The sequence below is a fragment of the Thalassophryne amazonica genome, chromosome 17, assembly GCF_902500255.1.
Source record: "Thalassophryne amazonica chromosome 17, fThaAma1.1, whole genome shotgun sequence".
NCBI classification, from domain to species: Eukaryota; Metazoa; Chordata; class Actinopteri; order Batrachoidiformes; family Batrachoididae; genus Thalassophryne; species Thalassophryne amazonica.
Window position 1 is genome coordinate 39,297,532 of NC_047119.1, and position 23,131 is coordinate 39,320,662.

Consider the following 23,131-nt stretch of genomic DNA (forward strand, 5'->3'; position numbering starts at 1 on the left):
AAAAACCTCCAGTCTCTGTATGATCATTCCCCAGAGTTTCAGTTATCTTGGTCACTTTGCATAAAAATTATGTTCTTTCAAAATTATCCTCCAACAAATCAGACCATTTGGAGCATCATTTTGAAAGAACATGACTTTTATGCAAAGCGACCAAGATAACTGAAACTTTGGGAAGGTCCAGCAAAGTTTCTTTGTGGGATTTATTACAATATTTATGGGTTCTGGGTTTTTGTTTTTTGTGAAGGGGGGGGGAGCCTCACCCTATATATATCGGATTTGGGGAAGTTACGTGATGTGAGACATCATTATTCTTACCAGTGATGACACGTTGCTGTGTGGTGCTGGACGTTGATACAGATGTTGAAACTGGTGTTCGAACTCTCCTCGCTTATGGAACTGGATTCTTAAACAAAAACACAAAATGGCGACATGTCAAAAAAAAAAAAAAACATCACAGTAATGGCACTAAATGAGTCAAATGTACACGTTTGTTGTCATGCTGACTAGGTGTTTTTCTGTCAGACGTTAATACTTTAAAGCAGAGCACGGAGTTAGCTAGCTCGCTAGTTAGCAATCAGCTAGCTCGCTGTGTCCGCATACATGAGACAACGATGTTACTTTAACACAAGTTTAGACTCACAATCTTCATTTGTTAAAGTGTGCTTCCCACCAATGGGATAAGTAACGTTAAATGGTGCTTTCAAGCAGACTACAGTCACAAAAACACTTACCATCCATCACTTCCAACAAAGCTGATTCGCGGTCATCCTGCCTCCCGTTGTTCGCCGTTAGGTGTCCGTAAACAGCGTTCCTGCGGTCGAACAGTTTCCAGCCCTTGCGGTCTGACCTACTCCGGTCGTTGTGGTCCTGTAATCACTTTTAAGCTTTTTCAGCTGTTCTCTGCATTGCTGTAATGTCCGGGGAGCCGGGCGCGGCCAAAGACTGGGAGATTTTCTCATTTCGCATCGCTTCATCCACCTCTCTGTATTCTCTCCTCTGCCTCCAAACACAAACGTCTGCAACTCATCCACAGACCACGGTGTGGTTTTGTGCGAGCAAAAAACAACAAAAAACTCGCCGTGAAAGGAAAGAAAACGACGGTCGCTGTAACGCCACTGTAACTATTTAAAAATGGCGGGTTTTGATTTTCGCCTCGGACGGCGCGCTCATGACTCGTCCAGTGACGACATTCTCTGACCAATCAGTGGCCGGCAGCCTGTTGACGTCACATTTTAGTATCGGCTCGGCTCGCTTGGAACCGCTCCTGAGCGGGTACTAAAAAAAGCACCCAGTACCAGGTACTAACCCTAGAGGAAAAGCAAAAAAAAACGAGTAGAGTTGAGCCGAGTAGTGCAGAGTAGTGCTACTTTTGTGAAGTAGAAAAGCGCCATTTGGAATAATCTGGTCATTTTGGCATGTTGATGGCCGACCGGAGCGTGGCTCGCTCTCCACCATTGTGCGGACGTCTTTAAACCAGTTGTACCACTCCTTAATCTGTGTGATGCCCATAGAATCGTCACCAAAAGCCGTCTGAATCTTCCGAATGGTTTCCACCTGGCTGTCGCCCAGTTTCTGGCAAAATTTGATGCAGTCGCGCTGCTCCAGTCGGTCCGCCATTTTCCTTGCAATGAAAATCCGACGAGAGACTACACCCGTCCTCACACAAAGGTTGCTTACCAGCAAATGACGCAATCGACAGGCGTGAAAAAATTCATGCATGCGCACAAAGGTTCAAGGTTGGCTCATGCAAGCACACGTGATTCAAATCCATCATTTTGCAAAAAATAAAGAGGTCGGATACTTTTCTAACGGACCTTGTGTACACACACACACACACACACACACACACACACACACACACACACAGAGCTCCATTTTTTGGCACTATACATACACACATCCCTCCATAGCTTACAGTACATTATATACATTAGTATACAGTACATGTCATAATTAAACAATTTTTTGTGGTGTATAAGATGTCTTTTTTTGTGGTGTACAGAAGCTCTGAAATTTTGTTGTAACTCCCCCAATTGACAATAAAGACTATTCTATTCTATTCTAAAATTAACACATGGATTGTTTACATCACTGATCAAGCTTTGCAGGACTGTGGTAGGATTACATAAATAGTGAGCACATCACTTAACTTCAGCTTTTGCATTTCTGACCACCTCACATTTGTCCACGCAATGGACAAGTTTTTGTGTGCGTGTGTGTGTGTGGTGGCAGTGGAGGGGGTATGGCAAGTACCTCAGGGCTCGAAATAGTACGTGCATGCGCTAGTTTGTGCACGTAATTTTATACTTCACTAGCACTGGTGCAAGTAACTTTATCCAAGTTTTATCAACTATAAGCACCAGTAGAATGAACCAATAAAGGAATAAATAAGGGAGAAAAAAAACATTTTCCAGTGTGTTGTCTTCGTCTTCCCTGCGTTTTATGATTCTCACACACGGAGCGAGTTGCTGTGACGATTCGTTCGCGCGCACGTGAAAAAAAAAAAAAAAAAACTGTCTGGCTGCAGGCTGTTAGTTCCTCGCTCTCCACTCAAACTCTCTCATCACTGTGTTAAAAAAGGGCATAAGTCCTACCCACAGACTGATTGCCATGAAATGTAATTAACAGGCAGCCATCTTGAAAATGCAAGATGGCCACTGACAGCAGACCATTTTAGTTGGTACCAATGGATTCCTTGGGTCTGAAAACCTATGTTTAGACACCAAGATCATGTCTCTATGTGCCTTAATACTCAAAATAGAGCATTTTTTAATTTTTGGGCAGCCATTTTGAAATCCAATATGGCCACCAAACACCACATTTTTCCAGCAAACCCCAAAATACCCCTCTTACACTCCAATATGGATTTAAAAGTCATTAACAGTAAAAAAAAAAAAAGAATAGGTCCAGAAATGTTTTTGGGCTTTAGTCAAGTTTGTAGCGGCCATTTTGAAAATGGCTGCCACGGGAAGGACCAAATAAGTTTGACGAGGGTGGCACCTGATTTTGGTGTTCAAGAAGGTCCAAAGAAGTAGTTGAACCCAATGGCGGAGAGTAGTGTGTGTGTGTGTGTGGGGGGGGGGGGGGGGGGGTGCGTGGATGGCCTACCTGGCCCACGGAGTACTATATGATAACGTAAGAAACTGTTTTACCTTTCTTATCCGACGCATCTCGCTCACTCTCTGGGTTGTAGAGTTCATCATCCTGATCTGGTGCTTCAGTCAGAATGTCTTCTAGAACATTAAGCTCTCCCTCTGAAAGACAATGTGAAATGCCATAACATTGCAAAAGCCACTTTCAGTGTACCTGAAGAGAAAGAAAAATGTCCTTTGAGTATGCCATTCAAACATGCAGTTCAACAATGGGATGATAGCCAAGTTTAAAAACACACCCCTGAAAATGGTAAATAGGCTGAATTTATATAGCGCTTTTCCATCTGCAACAGATGCTCAAAGTGCTTTACACATCAAATGCCTCACATTCACCCCGATGTGAGGCTGCTGCTGCAATGCAAGGCGCCCACTACACACCGGGAACAACCAGGGGATTAAGGACCTTGCCCAACAGCCCTTAGTGATTTTCTGGTCAGGCTGGGATTTGAACCAAGGATCCTCTGGTCTGAAACCCAATGCTTAACCACTAGACCATCATCTCCCCTAAAAAAATGCTGTCTGACAGGCGGTGGAGGAGTTTCATCACCTGTTTTTGCTGCTGGGGCTGTACCATCTAAGGTGTGCAGACCTATAAGCAACCAGACTTCAGTGGGTGAATACACCTGTTTTTGATCTGGTGAGCATACTCAGAGTGGCAGTTGCTGTGGTGGACTGGTTCCTTCTGAGTCAGATTATCAGACTGCGCCGTTTTCACTTTCACTGATATGCATGCGGTAAGGTCAAATTTGATAATCAGTGTGTAACGATCGGTTTAATGTTATCGAGCCACTGCTATGACGTCACATGTCAGACTTGTACCATGCAAAGTATGCAAAAGCGACATACCTGTATTGTAACTGTACAACCACCTTGTTACTTATAGGCTCTACAAAAATGCAAGGGATTACTACAGTAGATCAAATTTTGTTACAGAAAAAGAAATATAACATTTTGAAAATACTGTCACGGTTAAAACAAGATTAATATATTTGTCTTAAAACCGCACAGATCAAGAAATTTGCTCTTCAGAGCAGCAGGTTGTCCCGCTGAACCTCTGTAAATGTGAGTGACAACTGATTTTACACATGCACAGATGTAAAACAACAAAATAAATCAGATTAATGGTATACCGAATTAATGTACCAAAGAAATCAGAGCATTAGGGAGAAATCCCAGTGTGTTAATCCGATTTCTCATAATCAGATTAACGGTCGTTATCGAATAAAGCGTATCGGATTTTGCTGCTTACATGAACACTTAATAACGGCCAATAATGAGATAGGAACCGCATTTTTATGTGCATGTAAACAGGGCCATTGATAAATGGAATGATAACTGGGCAGCATTTATGGGTGATTCTTTAACTACGGGCACTATTGGCCTTGTAAATGTAATTTCCACCACACCATTGCCTTACAATATAAAGCGCCTTGGGGCAACTGTTTGTTGTGATTTGGCGCTATATACATGTGCTCTGATGTCACTGTTTATCTCCATAGAAACTACCCAAACAATCTTTGGGACAAGCACAAAACGGCAATATTTGCATATAATGATGCTGAAAAAAGGTGAAAAAGTCATCATAGACTACTAGAACAAATTTCTTAACACACTTTCATTGTAAAGATAAATATAAAAGTGTGAAATTTCCCCTTTTTTCTGTTTTTCATACAATATGATCAAAGGACATAAGTGCCCGTAGTCAAAGAATCACCCTTATAGCACTTTTCCATCTGAATCAGAAGCTCAAAGCACTTTACAATAATGCCACACACACACACACACACACACACACACACACACACACACACACACACACACACACACACACACGTCAGGGTGCTGCCGTGCAAGAAGCTCAAGTGCACACTGGGAGCAATTTGGGTATTAAGATCCTTGCCTAAGGCCGGGTTCACACGGCAGGATAATTAGGCCGATATCGGACCCGATCTTCCCCTTCCGACAATCTTAAGGACACCCCGACAAGCGTGATGAGCCTAAAGATAATCTTATCAGATATTCCTGCTGTGTGTGGTGTGTTAAGAGCGCTCTGATCTGCTCGGAAGGGCGTCAGGAGCGCTCCGATCGCAAATCTGGGATATTCAACATGTTGGATTTTTTTGCCCCAATATTGCAGCGTGTGTTGTGTCCCCCGACAACAAACGAGCACGCAGCCTGCTGAATGTGACGTTCAGCCAATCAGAAAGCGAGGTGACGGACGCACGGAGCAGAAAATAAAATCAAAACAGCTGTTCTGACTTACCAGAAAGTCCGGTGGTCGCGCTGTCTCCACTCCTTTAAAGAACGCCTTTTCTTTTTCTTTAGTTTTTTCCCCTCTGTTTAAATAGTCCACAAAGTACCTCCGTTTGTTTACTCTGAAGTCACGTTTAATCTCGAGAGATTTTGCAAGATTTCCTGTCTGAGCTGTAAATGTTCGTGTGTGAAAACTGTTCATGTGTGGTGGTGTTGTCCTTACCGTGTGGCTGAACACCACACATTGTACGACCAAACCTGTTAGATCCATAATTTTTATCTTCACGTGTGTGGTCTCTCAGGTTTTGGAAACCTAAAGATAATTTTAAAATCCTGTCGTGTGAACCAGGCTTAAGGGCCCACAGTGATTTTCTGAGCTGATGGGAATTTGAACAGAGGATCTTCTAGTCACAAGGCCACTGCTTTAACCACAAGTGACCATTGCTTCAAAAGTCTCAGTGCTCTGGGGCCTCATGTAAAAAGACTTCAGTGGATTTCCTACTGAAACATGGCATACACCAAATCCCACAAACTGGCGTAAGCACAAAAAGATTCAGATGCCTCAAAGTGTGTGGATGCATGGATCCAAGCATGTTCCGTTTGTACATCCCACTGAACGTGGAATTGAGCGCACATGTACCATGCTCCCCCCTTTCCATGCCCCAATTTAAATATGCTAATCCATGTAACTAGGCCCTGCGAGTTGTGACTTCCCCTCCATCAGATCAGTCAACATGAACACAGAACAGAAATTATACTGAGTGTGAATTACAGATGACTGGAAATGACATGACGACAGCAGAGAAAGTTTATTTGGTTCTCTGTCAAATTAAATAAACATGAAACGTTAAGAGTTAGTAGGAGCGTGTGTGTGTGTGTGGGTGTGAAGCCGCAACACTGTGGGCTCAGTGCAGCGCACACACACTTAAGTAAAAAATGTGAGGTGCGCCACAGCCAACAGTGACAATTCACAATTTTACACACGCATTTATTGACAGATACTGAAGACAGGGGGCCTGTTAAGAAGCTCTAGTTTCACGATCAAGAAACAAACAAAAAACTAATAACAACAACATGATACATATTTGAATGCGCACATGTCCAAATGTGCCTGCGCTGGTTGTCATTCGGAACACTTACACAAATAAACTATTTACTCATCACGCACTGCACATTTCCATGGTCATTTCATTTTTGATACACCTGAATGTGGATGTGGAGACAAACGTATGCCATGTTTTTGTGTGTACATGTTTTGTACATGAGGCCCCTGGTCATAGGTGATTTCAGTGGCCACTAAAGGCACTGACACAGAAGATTAAAGTTTGAGATATCTAGCTACATCATTCTGACAAGCTGAACCCTAACAGCATTGTTACCACATACATCATCAATCTCCGCCACCATAACTTGCAGACAAATATTCAACCTGTGCTGAGTGTACACGTGGCCACACCATAGTGTTGCTGAACAAACACTATGTTCCAGGGGCTAAATTTATTTTTTTCTCAATTGAGAAACATTCAAATGACCAACTGAAAAGGTGATTCAAGTACAGGGACTTTAAATCATCCAGCAAGAAAAGTGAATTGATAGAAAGGTGAGTATTTTCTTTTTGTTTTTAATTTGGTTTTACACTTCCAGGTTTGCATTTTGATTTTTTGTTTTGTTTTGTTTTTTAAACATGAACAAACACATGTTCATATCTGAAAAAATTAATGCTGTATTTAATTGACAAATTAATTTTAATATGATGCTTAAATTCAGCGGGTGGTGTCATCTGATCTGAGGTCATTGCCCAAAGGTGTTTTTTTTTTGTGACCATCAGGCAGGCGACACACGGAGGTCTAAAAAGTAGGCTTCCCGTGAATGCACACCGGGTTCTGTTCTGGTGTTTTATCGCTGAGAGCGCATGAAAATTGTGACATTTATTTTGTTGCAAGCCTTCTCGACAGCGCCAGGACTTTTCGCGACCAGTGCGCACAGGACCGAGGAAGATGGTTTGAGCCATCCTGTACTGACTGGCGATGCGTAACGTGGAGATGCGCAGGCTGCACAACACCACATCGTTTCAGCATGACTTTTAGCACACAGATGTTGGTGAATTATTCAAAGCGCTTGGGTGATATTGGCTCAGTAATAATAAAAATGCCAGCGCTGCTGCTGCTGCGGATCAGTGCAACAACTGTGGGCGCAGCGTAAATCCCGGTGTGATTGTTCGGCCGGCAGCAGCCCGAATCATCCTCGTCTGCACGTACACAATTGTAGGCTTTCATTTCCTCTAACGTGTACGCACTCACACCGTATAACAAATAGTTGACAAGAGCTGGGAATGGCTGGGAGCGCTTCCTCGTTTGAGCACCGTTCTTCTTTTCTGATCATGTACAAGTCCTTATTGTCAATTTCAGCAATTTTCTGTAAATACCTCGCTTTGCAAATTGGATTCAATGTGTCACAATTTATTGGTTTTTCCTTCTTGCTATTTTTATCCGGCTTTGATGTCAACATTATCGTGGCAATGTCAACGATCTCTATATAATAGATCAGAGACAAAGAAAGTTGACTCATAACATGGTGGACTGCTGAATTGTGGGAAATCTGTGACGTCATCGGATATCTATCTATTCACTACAGTATTTGATGTCTGGGAGAACGGTGGATTACTGATTAGCACTGCTGATTCACAGCAATAAGGTCGTGGGTTCGATTCCCACTTGGGGCCTTTCTGTGTAGCGTTTGCATGCTCTTCCTTTGTTACTCGGGAAAAAAAAAAAAAAACGTCCGTAAACAGCTCGACATCCGTCGTGTTTACAATTGATTTGGGCTTCAATCAGCAGGTCCCGTTCTTGTGATGATGTAGCAACAATATAAAATAGAGCGCAGGCTTCAGACAGCTGTTGTTTATCCTTCACCTGCGCACTGATCATCGACTTTAACTGTTCAGGATTTTTAAAATATCAACATGTCATCATTTTTAGTGATTATTTGTGCACATTTTTTTGGTGTCGCCTACACTTTAAGTGTACATCGTCATAGCCACTCTATTGACGTTACCTGAAATCAAGTGTTGACATTCTCTCTGGATCATTAAACCAGTCATGATCATTATACTAATATATTCCATTGATGAAATTTCATCAATAATACGATTAAGCTGTCATTTTCGTGGGATATTTTTCACTAACATATTGTTTTTCTTTATATTAATGACGCAGTAACAAAGCTAACAGCTAAGCTAACACTTCGTACCGTACCGTACCTTTGTCCTCGCGCCGCTCGGCCGCCATTACTACCTCCACGAGCTGCTTCTCGCGTTTTGATATCAAAGCTGTCAGGTTATTTTTTAATAATAATGAGAAAATTGTGCTAAATATTCGACTGCGCCACAAAATAATAAAATAGGTAAAGATGCCACGCCACAAATTCTTCTTCGTCAGCTACTGCTTCTTCTTTGGAGTTTAACGGCAATTAGCATACTTGGTGTTGCTTTACCGCCTCCTGCTGGCTCTTGTTTCGGCTGTTCCAGTTTTGTTCAGGGTCGCCACAGCAAATCCAGATGCGCATCGGAATTTGACACAAGTTTTACACCGGATGCCCTTCCTGACACAACCCCAGTTTTACCCGGAGAAACACACAGCCCGTAGTCTTCTGAAGAGGTCTCTCACAATGCTTAGCTTCTGAGATCTGATGGGATCAGGCTGACAGAGAGCAGACTGGCTGCAATTGTCAACTTAAAGTAGTCTTCAAAGAAAAATAAATAGTAATTCCCATTGGCTGCTGCCTTGTTTTTTAAAAAAACAAGGGATTAATTGAGTTCCAATTTGGATCTGCACATTGATTTGGCACAAGTTGTACACCAGATGCCCTTCCTGACACTAACCACTTGTCCACCACCACAGCCTTCAAAGAAAAATAAATGGGTAAATCCACTTCCGTCCCTCACCATGTCACCACTGTCTGCACATCTGTAACCCTGGAAACTCATCCCAGCTTCTGTCAACATAATGTTATTTGTTCTTCTGGTTCAGTGTGTTTATTGGCAGATCACATCACTGCGCTGTAGGAGCCTACACCTCCATGAAGGAAAAAAAAGTCTTATAGTCCATGAGCCAGTCATGAATTTTGACCTAATCGGTACCCCTTAAGGGGAATAAAACAACACTTAGAATCCAGCCTCAGTGTATCATGGCCTAAACAAAAATGTATGATAGCCATCCCAGGGTGGTAGCTGTAGCCAGATAGGGGTCAATGAAGAATTACACAGAGGTCAAACTTTAAGAATGCTCCAATCATGTTGAAAACTATATCACATTATTTGTCTGGTCATAATTCCAAAAAGGTATAGTTTGGACTATCTATGATGGAATGTTCTGGAGTTATGGGGTCAAAACAGCAAAAATGGTGACAAAGGTCAATTTCAGTTTGTACAGGGGTCAAAAGTTAAAGTTGCTCTAATTTCAGCAAAAAATGATGCAAATTATTGGTTGAAATAAAAGGATCAATAAATGGAATAGTTTTTAGTGTGTTGAAGGCTTTGTCTCCAAAGTAAAAGTCACAAACAGTTCTGAAACAGTCCTTCGGCGGCCTCTTCAGTCCAGCGTTTCACTGACCTTTTTTGCACTGGCTCTCTTCTCACCCTGGGTGTGTATTGGGGGAGCAGATCGACGAGATTGTGATCAGAGCGTCCCAGCGGGGGGAGGGGGGTGGAGGTGTAAGCATCCTCCACATTAGTGTAAAAGAGGTCCAGTATTCTATTGTCCCTGGTTTTACACGTGACGTACTGGGTGAACATGGGGAGGGGGGTGGAGAGGGAGGCGTGATTAAAGTCCTCGGTGATGAGGAGGAGCATGCGGGGGTGTTGTGTCTGCAGCCGCGTGACTGTGTTGTGAATCCGCTCACAGGCAGCGGCGGTGTCCGCAAAGGGAGGAATATACGCGCAGAGCGTAATCACACTTCCAAACTCCCTTGGGAGATAGTACGGCCTCATGCTCACCGCGAGTAGCTCCACGTCACAGGAGCAGATCTGGTCTTTGACACGAATGAGCTGCGCTGCACCATCTCTCATTCACATAAACGGCAAGCCCCCTCCTCTGTTTTTTCCACACATATTGCAGTGTTTTGGGATTACCTTTCATTGCTATGCTGATGACACTCTGTTGTACGTTGTCCTTTGGTGGACCTACAGATTGGAGATACACTGAACAAAAATAGAAACGTAACACTTTTGTTTTTGCTCCCATTTCCATGAGCTGAACTCAAAGATTTAAAACATTTTCTATATACACAAAAGACCTATTTCTCTCAAATATTGTTCACAAATCTGTCTAAATCTGTTAGTGAGCACTTAATTCTCATTTGCCAATGTCATCCCACCCCACAGGTGTGGCATATCAAGATGCTAATGACACAGCATGATTATTGCACACATAATATTTTTCTCATTTGTATAAAAAAAGAAAAAAAGGAGGAAGCTGGTCGTGCGGAAAAAGAGGCAGGGACACACTAGCTAGAGTGCCTTAGACATTATAAAGGGTAGACGCCGCATCAACCGCTGCTGCCTATTAGCACTGATGAGCCGTGGGTGCTGCCATCTTAGACCAGTCGTCCAACCCGCTCCACTTAGTGCTGTTTGGCAGGCACAGAGCATTTAATCCATTCTAACTCTCAGAATAATTTGATTTTCACACAGTTTTTTCTGCAAACGTCACATATGTAGCTATGATACAGGACAAATGGCTCGTCGTATTTTAATATTCATAGTGGGATTAACAGTAATAGAACCTTCTGATATAGCCTAGACTGCAGACAGGCATTTTGCAAACACTGTAAACCCATACATTATACATAAATACACACACTAATATATGATAGAGAAGCAGATAGTGGCAGTAAAGTCAACTATTTTAGTCATTTGAAGAGACAATATATGATTAGGCTATATATGAATATTTATATATACAAACCAAATACTGACTACATTATATTTCCATATAAAACATAACAATATATATATATATATATATATATATATATATAGGGCCAAGAGTGCAGGTTTTCATTGCAGCCACTGATTCCACCAGGTGATTTTATTGATTATTAATATCACTTTGAGCAGATGGAATCAGTTAATTTGTTATGGCCACTCTTAAAACTTAAGTTATATTTATAATTTCATTACTGGTAAAATTTAGAATGCCTTTAGATGACATATACTCATGATCTCACAGGAATATATTACAATTATCTGGGAACTACTTTTTGCGCAGGAATTTATCAAGCACGTCGGCCGGGGGCGCGTACTAGCACAGAATACCCAGAAACTGGATAGTTGTTGTTTGCATGTTCTCCCCGTGTTTGCGTGGGTTTCCTCCGGGTGCTCTGGTTTCCTCCCACATCCAAAGACATGCGGGTTAGGTGGATTGGAATCTTTAAAATTGTCCGTAGGTGTGGGTGTGTCTGTGTTTGTTTATCTATTTGTGGCCTGCGACAGACTAGCGTCCTGTCCTGGGTGTACCCGCCTCGCACTCTATGACTGCTGGGATAGGCTCCTGCCCCCCGCGACCCTTAATTGGACTAAGCGGTAGAAGATAGATGGATGGATGGATAGTTGCTTGGTCATAACAAGAGAGCGTCCACTTTTAGCTTGCAATAAGCTAAGATAGTGGCGCTCGTGAGAGTGTGCTTAACGCTAGCACAGCTGTACTGACCCCCCCCCCACACACACACACACACAGAAAGTGGGGCATGAATTATTAATTTATTTGCTGTTCTGCTTTGCGTGTCAGTGAAAAAAAAACTATCATTTGAGGTAAAAACTATTTGATAGAATTTTATGCGGTGAAACACACAAGAGGAGGAGGCAGGAGGAACCATCTGTGTGAGCCAATAAGAAGCGCGCAGTCGGAATCGCTCTCAGCCAATGAAATGGAGGAACTCACTGCCGATTGCCTGCCTCCTTTGACGCGTCACGCGCGACCAGCCAGAAGACACGTCACTAATCAGAGCGCAGAAGAAGAGAACCGTTTCGGTCCGGTTCTGTCAGTCATGGCGGACGAAACCACGCGCCGGGTGGTGTCGCAGATCCCGCGGCTGAAGACGCACGCGGGCCCGCGGAACGCTGAGCTGTGGCCACAAAGGCTGAAGGAAGAGTATCAGGCCCTGATCCGGTTCGTGGAGCAGAACAAAGCAGCTGACAACGACTGGTTCCGTCTGGAGTCCAACCCGGACGGCACGCGCTGGAGCGGCACGTGCTGGTACATCCACGAGCTGCTGCGCTACGAGTTCCGGTTGGAGTTCGACATTCCAGTGACGTATCCGGAAACCGCGCCTGAGGTGGCGTTGCCGCAGCTGGACGGACAAACCGCCAAAATGTACCGCGGCGGGAAAATCTGCCTGACGGAACATTTTGCGCCACTTTGGGCGCGTAACGTGCCGCGCTTCGGGCTCGCGCACCTAATGGCGCTCGGGCTCGCGCCTTGGCTGGCCGTGGAGGTACCCGAACTGATCAGCAAGGGCCTGCTGGTGCACGAGGACAAGGCCCAGTGACGTCACATGGTGACATCAGAAGAGGGAGACGTCATCGCTGCTCATTATGTTGGACTTGATCACCGATCAGTTGATAGAGATCATATACGTCAGCGATGTTTGTTTTTGTTTTGTTTTTCGAGCCGGCCTGAACCCTGTATCATTATCCTGCAGCAGTGAATTACTAATTAAAATTTAGAAACAAATTTACCCTCTAAGTCTAAAAAACATGTCGAGCCATAAAGACTAAAATGTGTTTAAGTCATTGGGTCTGACTGTCATCAAATATTTAATAACTGACATCCTGAAAGTCGTTTATTTCAAGGGCATGAGGTGACTGGCTGAGACTTTTTTTAATGCCTCAACTATGAAATCATCAACAACAATGTGATATTAAAATGAGTTATCAACTTCCTCACACTCATCAAATCTGTTTAACTTGATTAAAATCAATATGCCAAAATTGCTGGCATGTTAAATGCTGACATAAATCCAAGTCAAAAAATCTAAATTGCAGATTGTGTATTTGGTCCAGATCAACATGAAGTTCTGTTTGATAATCATTTCAGGGATCTTAAAATCTTCACATAATCTGTGCGATCATCAGCACTATTAATTTAATGTGAGAATGAATAATAAAATGTGACTTAACGGCTATACACTCTGAACTTTGCTGTTTTTGGTCATCCATTTATGACGGAAGGTTTCTCTCGAGTTAGTTTCCTGGACAGATCCAAATCAGGTGTACCCTGATGGTCTGAACAGAAACTCATGTGATCGTGGCAATGCGGCACAATTACTAATGTGACATTTTCAATCTGCCTCTGTAATTTACATATTGGAAGAGGCACAGGATGTTCATTGAGATGACTTTAGGAAAAAAAAAAAGTGGAGAAGCACAGAAGACAAGTGATCACTGTACAGTAAGGACACGGGTTATTTGATGCCACATTTCCAATAAATGTAAAATATGCAAATTAGTTACAATATGCTGATTGCCACATTGAGCTTGCACAATATGTATATTGTGCACACTAACAATATTCCACATTATTCATTTTATTTCTCATCTTGCACACAAACTGATGGAGCTGGTAGCTTATTTATATGTAAGATTGCACTTTTAATTTCATTGTGCTTGTATGCAGAATGACAAAGACACTGTTCTATTCCTTAAAAATATGGCTTAATTTTCAGCCACTTCATTTGATTTTAGTCTTAATTAGGGCCCGAGCGACGACTAAAAGTCATCTGACGAGGACCCTCTTGAAATCGCGCTGTTTGATTATTCTTTATATTTCTGTAAGGCTCTCAGTTGTCCAGATGGTTTCCATAGTAGAGAAGCTTGAATCTTCGACTGGACTGGGTTGCTTGACGCGAGGACGTCAAGCAACCCAGTCCAGTCGAAGTCTTTATACTTTTCAAGCCCCAATTTCACCCCTTTCCCATGCTCAAAAACTTACCAAACTTTGCGAAATCGTTCCGCCGGATCCGAAATGTGATATTTTGAAGGATGCGCACATACTTGCAGCGAAATGGCGCCCCTACAATTTTTCAAAAGACCTTCCATGTTTTTTTTTTTTGTCTTTTTGTCATAGCCTCACGAAACTTGGTACACATACTTACCATGCTGGGATGCACAAAAAAGTTGTGAAATGTCGGCAGGAAGTCAGCCATTTTGACTTGAATTTTCAATTTTGAGGTAATATTTGGCCATTTCCACGACTTGCATTTGAACGAACTCGTCCTTGGGATTTCATCCAATCGTCTTCAGACTTGGTACACATCATCATGACACCCAAGCTGATCAAAAGTTAAAAGAATTTCTGTAGGTCAAAAGGTGTGCCTGCTAGGGTTTGTCAAACTTTGGTGAGCGTTTCAGAGCACACTGTTTCACCTCGAACGGCTGTCACGCCCACATACTTCATCATAGATCTTCAAACTTGCTGGACATGATGAGGGTTCCGCCTTGAACACCCCGATATATTAACTTCCCACCTAACTCATAGTGTGCCCCCCGTTGGTAACAGGAATTGTCCTATTTATACTTAAACAGGTACTGATGTCACATAGTTAACCCATCAACTTCATTCCACTTCTAAAACATGCAGAACAAATTGGTGAACATACATGATGATCACCGTGAAGCTACGAGTAATGGCGTCCATGTGGCCGCGTGTCCAATATCAATCGTGTGCCATGAAATTACATTCTTCCTTTTGATGGCTTTTATTTTGTCATATCATCATGAAAATTGTTACACAGGTCAAGAATGACAACCTCTTACATATGATAGGGGTGTCGCCCATGGGCGGGGCAAGATGCCTCTATTGCGCCCCCTTGCAACTTTGAAAAACCGCTCTCATAGGGGATTTCTGTAGTAGGGAGATGAAAATTGGTCCACACGAGTCGTATAGATGTACAAAAAAGTACACCAAAAGTACATCTTGCACCATTGGTCTACTCCAAACAGGAAGTCGGCCATTTTGAATTTTCATGTCATTTTGTTGTGATTTCTACACATATTTGAACTTCTCCTAAGGATTTTGTCCAATGCACTTCAAATTTCTTTTAGATCATCCGAGACTGTACTGATCAAAAGTTATTAGAAACTTTTTTCTATGTCGAAGGGTGTGGCTACTATGGCGCTGCCATTTTGACCCTTCGCCATGGAACATCAAGTCATGATTAACTCCTTCATGCTTTGACTGATTGACATGAAACTTCTCGTGTGATGAGGGTCGGGCGATGATGGCTAAAAGTCGTCCGATGAGGACCCTCTTGAAATCATGCCGTTTATTATTATTATTTATACTTTTCAAGCCCCAATTTCACCCCTTTCCCATGCTCCCAGACCCCCAACTCAATATATCTAGTTTTCAAGCTCACCTCTTTTCAAATTCAATAATGCTCCCCCAACTTTAAAAAGGGTTCTGACTCGAAGGTATACATGATTTAGACCTGGTTTGATTACACATTAGAAATTTGGTGTTTGCGTTAATAAAAAAAAGAACAGTGTGTAGGTGTTGGGGGGGGGGGTACCTAGGGCCCAGAATTTGGTGCTACGCCCCTGATCTGCTCCACTTAGAGATATTAATGATCTATTTGTTGTAACCATGTGCAACGTGGGTATGTCTTTGAATTTCTCCAATCAGTACTCATATGATGATAAAAATAGGAAAAATGAGGAAACGACAGACTGCCGACTGCACACCAAAATTCCTACTTGGCATGTTTTAGTTCTTAAAAGACAACAGGCTTCACATACCACTCGCAAGTGAAGCACAAACACTTTAATTATATAAATCAGGTAAACATAAAAGGAAAATTGAAAAGTACAGTACCGTTGAGGTACCAGATCACAGCTGATTTTTTTCACATTACCGCAAGCTTTCCAACCCACAGAGGCAAACATGCTGATCAGAGGATTCATCCGGTAGTCACTATTATGGCAACTTGTAGAAACACAGACTTTCATTTTAAGGATACAGGAGAAGTCAGTCTGATGCAAACTCAGTCCTAGTTGTGAAGTGGGATGGGGCTAATACTAACCCTAACCCAGGCAGAGTTCTCACATTACCCATTTTAACACGTTGATGTCACTATCGCAGTGTAATTGCACTAAATGTTTATCAGGAAATCTGCATAAAGTTCATGCTGCTGCCGTCTGCAGAGTTTCACCCAGGATGTCTGCAGTAGTGCACGTGCACACTGGGATGAGGATCTCATCCACTGAAACATCTGATGAGTCAATGTGACAGTTATAAAAAGATAAAAATGAATATAACACTTGCAAAATAAATAAATGTGATGAAAATATCAGATTTAAAATGTTTCACCTGAAAGACTCAAACTAAAGTGAAAATTACAATTCTGTGCATGAGGGTAATTGACAGTAAAAGTTTGTCATAAATAAAAAAGTCACATTTATTTAAAAAACAAAAACAAAACTATTTGCATCTTAACATCTTATTTACGAGTTGATTTGAACACCAGTCAATACACTTGAATAAGCTCTGCCCACTCATCTGGAGGCCACACCCCATTGTCCTGGACATTGTTTGGTGAAGTTTTCCAGTCCCATATCCGCAGTGGGATATTCCACGTGGCACCATAGTTTGCAGTCACATAATCGAGCGTTTCACATGGGATGCGAACTTTAAGCTCAAGGAGTTCCGCCCAGCAGAGTGAAAAATGAGGGAACACGTACCTGAAAACATGAACAGGACAAACTCATTTGAGAAATATTCACTTCATCCATTTAAGTGTTTTTTATATTATTAAGAAAATGGAACATAGACCAAGTACCTAGGATTAAGAATTTCTTTTCAAATAATGATGTTAAATGAGATTTACAAAAGTCAAACAGTAAAGAAATCTTCATGATGGAAAACTATAGTCAAAAGTAATCATTTTGAAAAGAAAATCAGTCACAGCTGATCTGACATCCACATCAGAAGAAAAAATTTTAATGGATCTTAAGTAGATTTTCAAAATCTTTGACCTCATGAACAATGACTGTAAGCGGCAACAATTTTCATATACTTATACAAGACTTTCACACACAAGAGTAGTAATCTTGACATCATTACAAAACAAAGACTTTTAATCTGAAAAACTGCTGTACACTTCATTTTACAAGGGCCATCCAAGAGAGAAAGAAATTTCAGTGTCTGACCTCTGATTATTCCATGCTTTCATGACCCACACGTGTGCTATAGTGCTGGACCTTCATATCTAAAATTCCTGCTGCCATAGGCTAGGCGACATATTATATTATGTCCCAGCAGTCATATGGAATGAGGCAGGGTACACCCTGGACAGGAAGCCAGCGTGTCACAGGACCATGGAGAGACAGACAAGCACATTCATACCTGCACGCACACCCACAGTCAGTGTTGCCACAGTAACTTTGAAAAGTTACTTTATTAGTTACTTGAAACAGTTATATTTTACAGTTACTTGTCAGCAGCTGCTGAATGTAAGTAATAAAGTAACTAGTAATCTAACTGGGTTACTCTTAAGATTCTTAAGAGTAACCCAGTTAGATTACTAGCTACATTACTTAATTGCGTTGCCGGCAGCTTCTAATAAAGTAACTGCATAAAGCTGCCAATAAAGTACAACCCCCATTCCAATGAAGCTCGGACGTTGTGTAAATGTAAATAAAAATGGAATACAACAATTTGCAAATCCTCTTCAACCTATATTCAATTGAATACACCACAAAGACAAGATATTTAATGTTCACTGATACAATTTATTGTTTTTGTGCAAAAATTTGCTCATTTTGAAATGGATGCCTGCAGCACATTTTAAAATAGCTGGGACAGTGGTGTGTTTCCCACTGTGTTACATCACCTTTCCTTCTAACAACACTCAATAAGTGTTTGGGAACTGAGGACACTAATAGTTGAAGCTTTGTAGGTGGAATTCTTTCCCATTCTTGCTTGATGTATGACTTCAGTTGTTCAACAGTCCGGGGTCTCCGTTGTCGTATTTTGCGCTTTATAATGAGCCACGCATTTTCAATGGGCGACAGGTCTGGACTGCAGGCAGGCCAGTCTAGTACACGGACTCTTTTACTACGAAGCCACACTGTTGTAACAGGTGCAGAATGTGGCTCCCTGAAAAAGACTTTGCTTGGATGGTAGCTGTTGCTCCAAAACCTGGTACCTTTCAGCATTGATGGTGGCACCACAGATGTGTAAGTTGCCCATGCCATGGGGACTAACACACCCCCATACCATCACAGATGCTGGCTTTTGAACTTTGCGCTGGTAACAATCTGGATAGTCTTTTTCCTCTTGTCTGGAGGACACGACGTTCATGATTTCCAAAAACAATTTGAAATGTGGACTCATCAGACCACAGCACACTTTTCCACTTTGCATCTGTCCATTTTAAATGAGCTCGGGCCCAGAGAAGGCGGCAGCATTTCTGGATGTTGTTGATGTATGGCTTTCGCTTTGTATAGTAGAGTTTTAACTTGCACTTGTAGATGTAGCGACGATCTGTGTTAACTGACGATGGTTTTCTGAAGTGTTCCTGAGCCCACACGGTAAGATCCTTTACACAATGATGTCGGTTTTTAATGCAGTGCCGCCTGAGGGATCGAAGGTCACAGGCATTTAATGTTAGTTTTCGGCCTTACCACTTGCGTGTAGAAAGTTCTGCAGATTCTCTGAATCTTCTGATTATATTATGGACTGTAGATGACGGAATCCCTAAATTCCTTGCAATTGGACATTGAAAAACATTGTTCTTAAACTGTTGGACTTTTTTTTCCACACAGTTGTTCACAAAGTGGTGATCCTCACCCCATCTTTGCATGTGAACAGCTGAGCCTTTTGGAGATGCTTCTTTTATACCCAATCATAACACTCACCTGTTTCCAATTAACCTGTTCACCTGTGGAATATTCCAAACAGGTGTTCTTTGAGCATTCATCAACGTTCCCAGTATTTTGTTGCCCATCCCAGCTTTTCTGAAATGTGTTGCAGGCATCCATTTCAAAATGAGCAAATATTTGCACAAAAACAATAAAATTTATCAGTTTGAACATTAAATATCTTGTCTTTGTGGCGTATTCAATTGAATATAGGTTGAAGAGGATTTGCAAATCATCATATTCTGTTTATTTACATTTTACACAATGTCCCAACTTCATTTGAATTGGAGTTGTAACTAAAATAGTAACGATTAAAGTAATTTTTCAAAGTAAGTGTGGTAACACTGCCTAATTTAAAGTTTCCAATTCACCTAATCTGCATGTGTTCAGAAGCGGGAGGAAGCCAGAGCACCCGGAGGGAACTCACACAAACACAGGGAGAACATGCAAACTCTCCACAGAAAGGACCAGGTGGGAAGCGATCCCAGGACCTTCTTGGTGTGAGACAACAGTGCTAACCACTTATCCACCATGACTGTTCTTCACCCAGCATAGTAATGAAACCTATGAAGGGGGGGGGGGGAAGCATTGGCCCCACAAATCTTAGAAACATGGTGTCTAACCAGATCCTTACTCTGGATGGCATTACCCTGACCTCTAGTAATACTGTGAGAAATCTTGGAGTCATTTTTGATCAGGATATGTCATTCAAAGTGCATATTAAACAAATATGTAGGACTGCTTTTTTGCATTTACGCAATATCTCTAAAATCAGAAAGGTCTTGTCTCAGAGTGATGCTGAAAAACTAATTCATGCATTTATTTCCTCTAGGCTGGACTATTGTAATTCATTATTATCAGGTTGTCCTAAAAGTTCCCTAAAAAGCCTTCAGTTAATTCAAAATGCTGCAGCTAGAGTACTGACGGGGACTAGAAGGAGATAGCATATCTCACCCATATTGGCCTCTCTTCATTGGCTTCCTGTTAATTCTAGAATAGAATTTAAAATTCTTCTTCTTACTTATAAGGTTTTGAATAATCAGGTCCCATCTTATCTTAGGGACCTCGTAGTACCATATTACCCCAATAGAGCGCTTCGCTCTCAGACTGCAGGCTTACTTGTAGTTCCTAGGGTTTGTAAGAGTAGAATGGGAGGCAGAGCCTTCAGCTTTCAGGCTCCTCTCCTGTGGAACCAGCTCCCAATTCAGATCAGGGAGACAGACACCCTCTCTACTTTTAAGATTAGGCTTAAAACTTTCCTTTTTGCTAAAGCTTATAGTTAGGGCTGGATCAGGTGACCCTGAACCATCCCTTAGTTATGCTGCTATAGACGTAGACTGCTGGGGGGTTCCCATGATGCACTGTTTCTTTTTCTTTTGCTCTGTATGCACCACTCTGCATTTAATCATTAGTGATCGATCTCTGCTCCCCTCCACAGCATGTCTTTTTCCTGGTTCTCTCCCTCAGCCCCAACCAGTCCCAGCAGAAGACTGCCCCTCCCTGAGCCTGGTTCTGCTGGAGGTTTCTTCCTGTTAAAAGGGAGTTTTTCCTTCCCACTGTAGCCAAGTGCTTGCTCACAGGGGGTCGTTTTGACCGTTGGGGTTTTACATAATTATTGTATGGCCTTGCCTTACAATATAAAGCGCCTTGGGGCAACTGTTTGTTGTGATTTGGCGCTATATAAAAAAAATTGATTGATTGATTGATTGATTTCAAGCCAGCTGAAAGATAAAATTCCTCCAGCGTGTCCTGGGTGTTCCTCGGGGCCTTCTCCCAGTTGGACATGCCTGAAAGACCTTTCAAAGCAGACGCCCAGAGGGGTCTCCAACTGGTCCAAAATGCCGCTGCCAGACCTTTGACAGGAAGCAGAAAGTTTGACCACATTACACCCATTTTGGCATCTCTTCACTGGCTTCCTGTCCCAGTGAGATCAGATTTTAAGGTTCTGCTACTAGCCTATAAAATTGTTCATGGACTGGCACCTCCCTACTTAGCTGACCTAATTAAACCCTACGTACCGGCCCGGGCTCTGTGTTCTCAGAGTGCAGGACTGCTTTGTGTCCCTAGGGTGAATAAGAAGTCTGCGGGTCATAGAGCTTTCTCTTATTGTGCCCCTGTTCTACGGAATGATCTTCCTGCATCAATAAAACAGTCAGATTCTGTGGAGACATTCAAGTCCAGACTTGAGACGCGCTCATTTTCCCTTTTATATGGCTAGCATACTGGCATAGTACGTTACGATGCTTTTTACCCTTTTAAATTCATTTTATTAGGAAACGGAGCATGCCGCGGCCTCAACTTTATCTAAAGTCTGGGTCTTTTGGTGAAGCTTAGGGCTAGTGGCCGATGATCACCTTAGTTTTTCTTGTTGCTTAATGCTGACAAATTATACTGTATTTGTTGTCTTTCTGATGCCTGATTCTGTTCCTCCTCCTCTCCGTTTCCTCTCTGTTTGAGGTGCGGCTCCATCCAGAGATGGGTGCGGTGTCTGCTTCTGCAACCCTCGCATCCTGTGCACCGGCAAAATTTCCTGTATATTCATTTTGTAAATTGTGTCGGTAGCATGGCCCAAGTAGAGGGTCACCCCTTTGAGTTTGGTCTGCTTGAGGTTTCTTCCTCAAATCATAACAGGGAGTTTTTCCTTACCACTGTCGCTTGTGTGCTTGCTCTGGGGGTTGGTAAGGTTTGACCTTATTTCTATGAAGTGCCTTGACGCAACTTTGTTGTGATTTGGCGCTATATAAATGAAATAAATAAATAAAATAAAAATCCTCACCGGATGTCCGAGCCACCTCAGCTGGCTTCATGCAACCCGAATAAGCAGCAGCTCCACTCACAGTCCCTCCCGGATAGTCAAGCTTCTCACTCTGTCCGAGTGTAAGCTCAGACACTTGAGAGGGAATCTCATTTTCACTGCTTGTATCCGCGACCTTGTTCTTTCGGTCATTATCCAAAGCTCATGACCATAAGTAAAGATAGGAGTGTAGCTTGACTGGTAAATTGAGAGCATCACCTTCTGGCTCAGATCCTTCTTCACCATGATGGTTTGGTACAGTGCGCTGGCTGCAGTTTCGTCTGTCTCATGATCGTGGCACATTAAATAACGTCCATTAACTCCTGGAAATAATGTATTCTGACCTTTTCCAATGTAACAGATCCATCTCCATGTCAGGAAGTCTGTTAGAAACAGCGTCATCATGGAGATGTCCCCACGTCCATGTCCACAGCTTCAGTAAACCAGCATCCACACAAACAGCGCATCACCCCACTTTAGACTCCAAAATATGACACTCTGAAAAACTTAAGATTTTCAGGGTGAAGTGTGCGGTCTCCTGTCTGTAAATCCGAGCCAACACTTTCGAACGGCAGCTCAGAAGCTCAGTTTTCGGATGGAGCAGGTTTGTTTCCCTCTGTCAGTCACTGGGATGTTTCTGTTTTGCTAATAAGGACGTCACACATTGAAAAATGCAGAGAATTGCTGAGCGAAACGTTTTCCAGAAATGCACCTGGTAACACTCAGAGTGAGAGGAATAAAATACAATCAGAGATCACTAATTATTATCACATATGTGCAGACACACTTACAACCATGAGTACTTTTATGTTGTCTTGGTAACTGGGACGTTGAAAAACGTGAGACATGTCCTTTAAAGGTACAGTTGTATGCAAACGTTTTAAGGACCCCTGATAATTTTCATGATTTTCCTTTATAAATCATTGGTTGTCTGGATCAGAAATTTCAGTTAAATATATCATATAGCAGATGAACACACTAATATTTCAGAAGTGAAATGAAGTTTCTCGTATTTAC

General features: G+C 42.2%; 3 protein-coding genes across 5 annotated transcripts in view; 1 reads left to right on the top strand and 2 right to left on the bottom strand.

Annotated features, from left to right (window-relative positions):
• The window catches only part of ythdc1 (YTH domain containing 1), a 50,823-nt gene extending 41,971 nt beyond the window's left edge, over positions 1-8,852 (bottom strand). For all 3 annotated transcript variants that reach the window (XM_034192748.1, XM_034192747.1, XM_034192746.1), the window contains exons 1-2: positions 8,665-8,852; positions 3,153-3,254 (exon numbers count right to left, since the gene is read on the bottom strand). In XM_034192748.1, coding sequence (XP_034048639.1) covers positions 3,153-3,254; positions 8,665-8,692 — 130 coding nt within the window. In that variant the 5' untranslated portion in view covers positions 8,693-8,852. The remainder of the gene's footprint in view (positions 1-3,152; positions 3,255-8,664) is intronic.
• On the top strand, positions 279-13,584 carry ufc1 (ubiquitin-fold modifier conjugating enzyme 1). Its single transcript, XM_034192749.1, has 2 exons — positions 279-284; positions 12,415-13,584. The coding sequence occupies exon 2, from the start codon at positions 12,450-12,452 to the stop codon at positions 12,948-12,950; it is 501 nt and encodes a 166-aa protein (XP_034048640.1). The 5' UTR covers positions 279-284; positions 12,415-12,449; the 3' UTR covers positions 12,951-13,584.
• Positions 13,585-16,888: 3,304 nt separating this feature from the next.
• fktn (fukutin) overlaps positions 16,889-23,131 on the bottom strand; it is a 45,758-nt gene continuing 39,515 nt past the window's right edge. Inside the window, exon 10 of the mRNA XM_034191753.1 lies at positions 16,889-17,139. Within this exon, the coding sequence (XP_034047644.1) occupies positions 16,926-17,139 (214 nt within the window). The 3' untranslated portion in view covers positions 16,889-16,925. The remainder of the gene's footprint in view (positions 17,140-23,131) is intronic.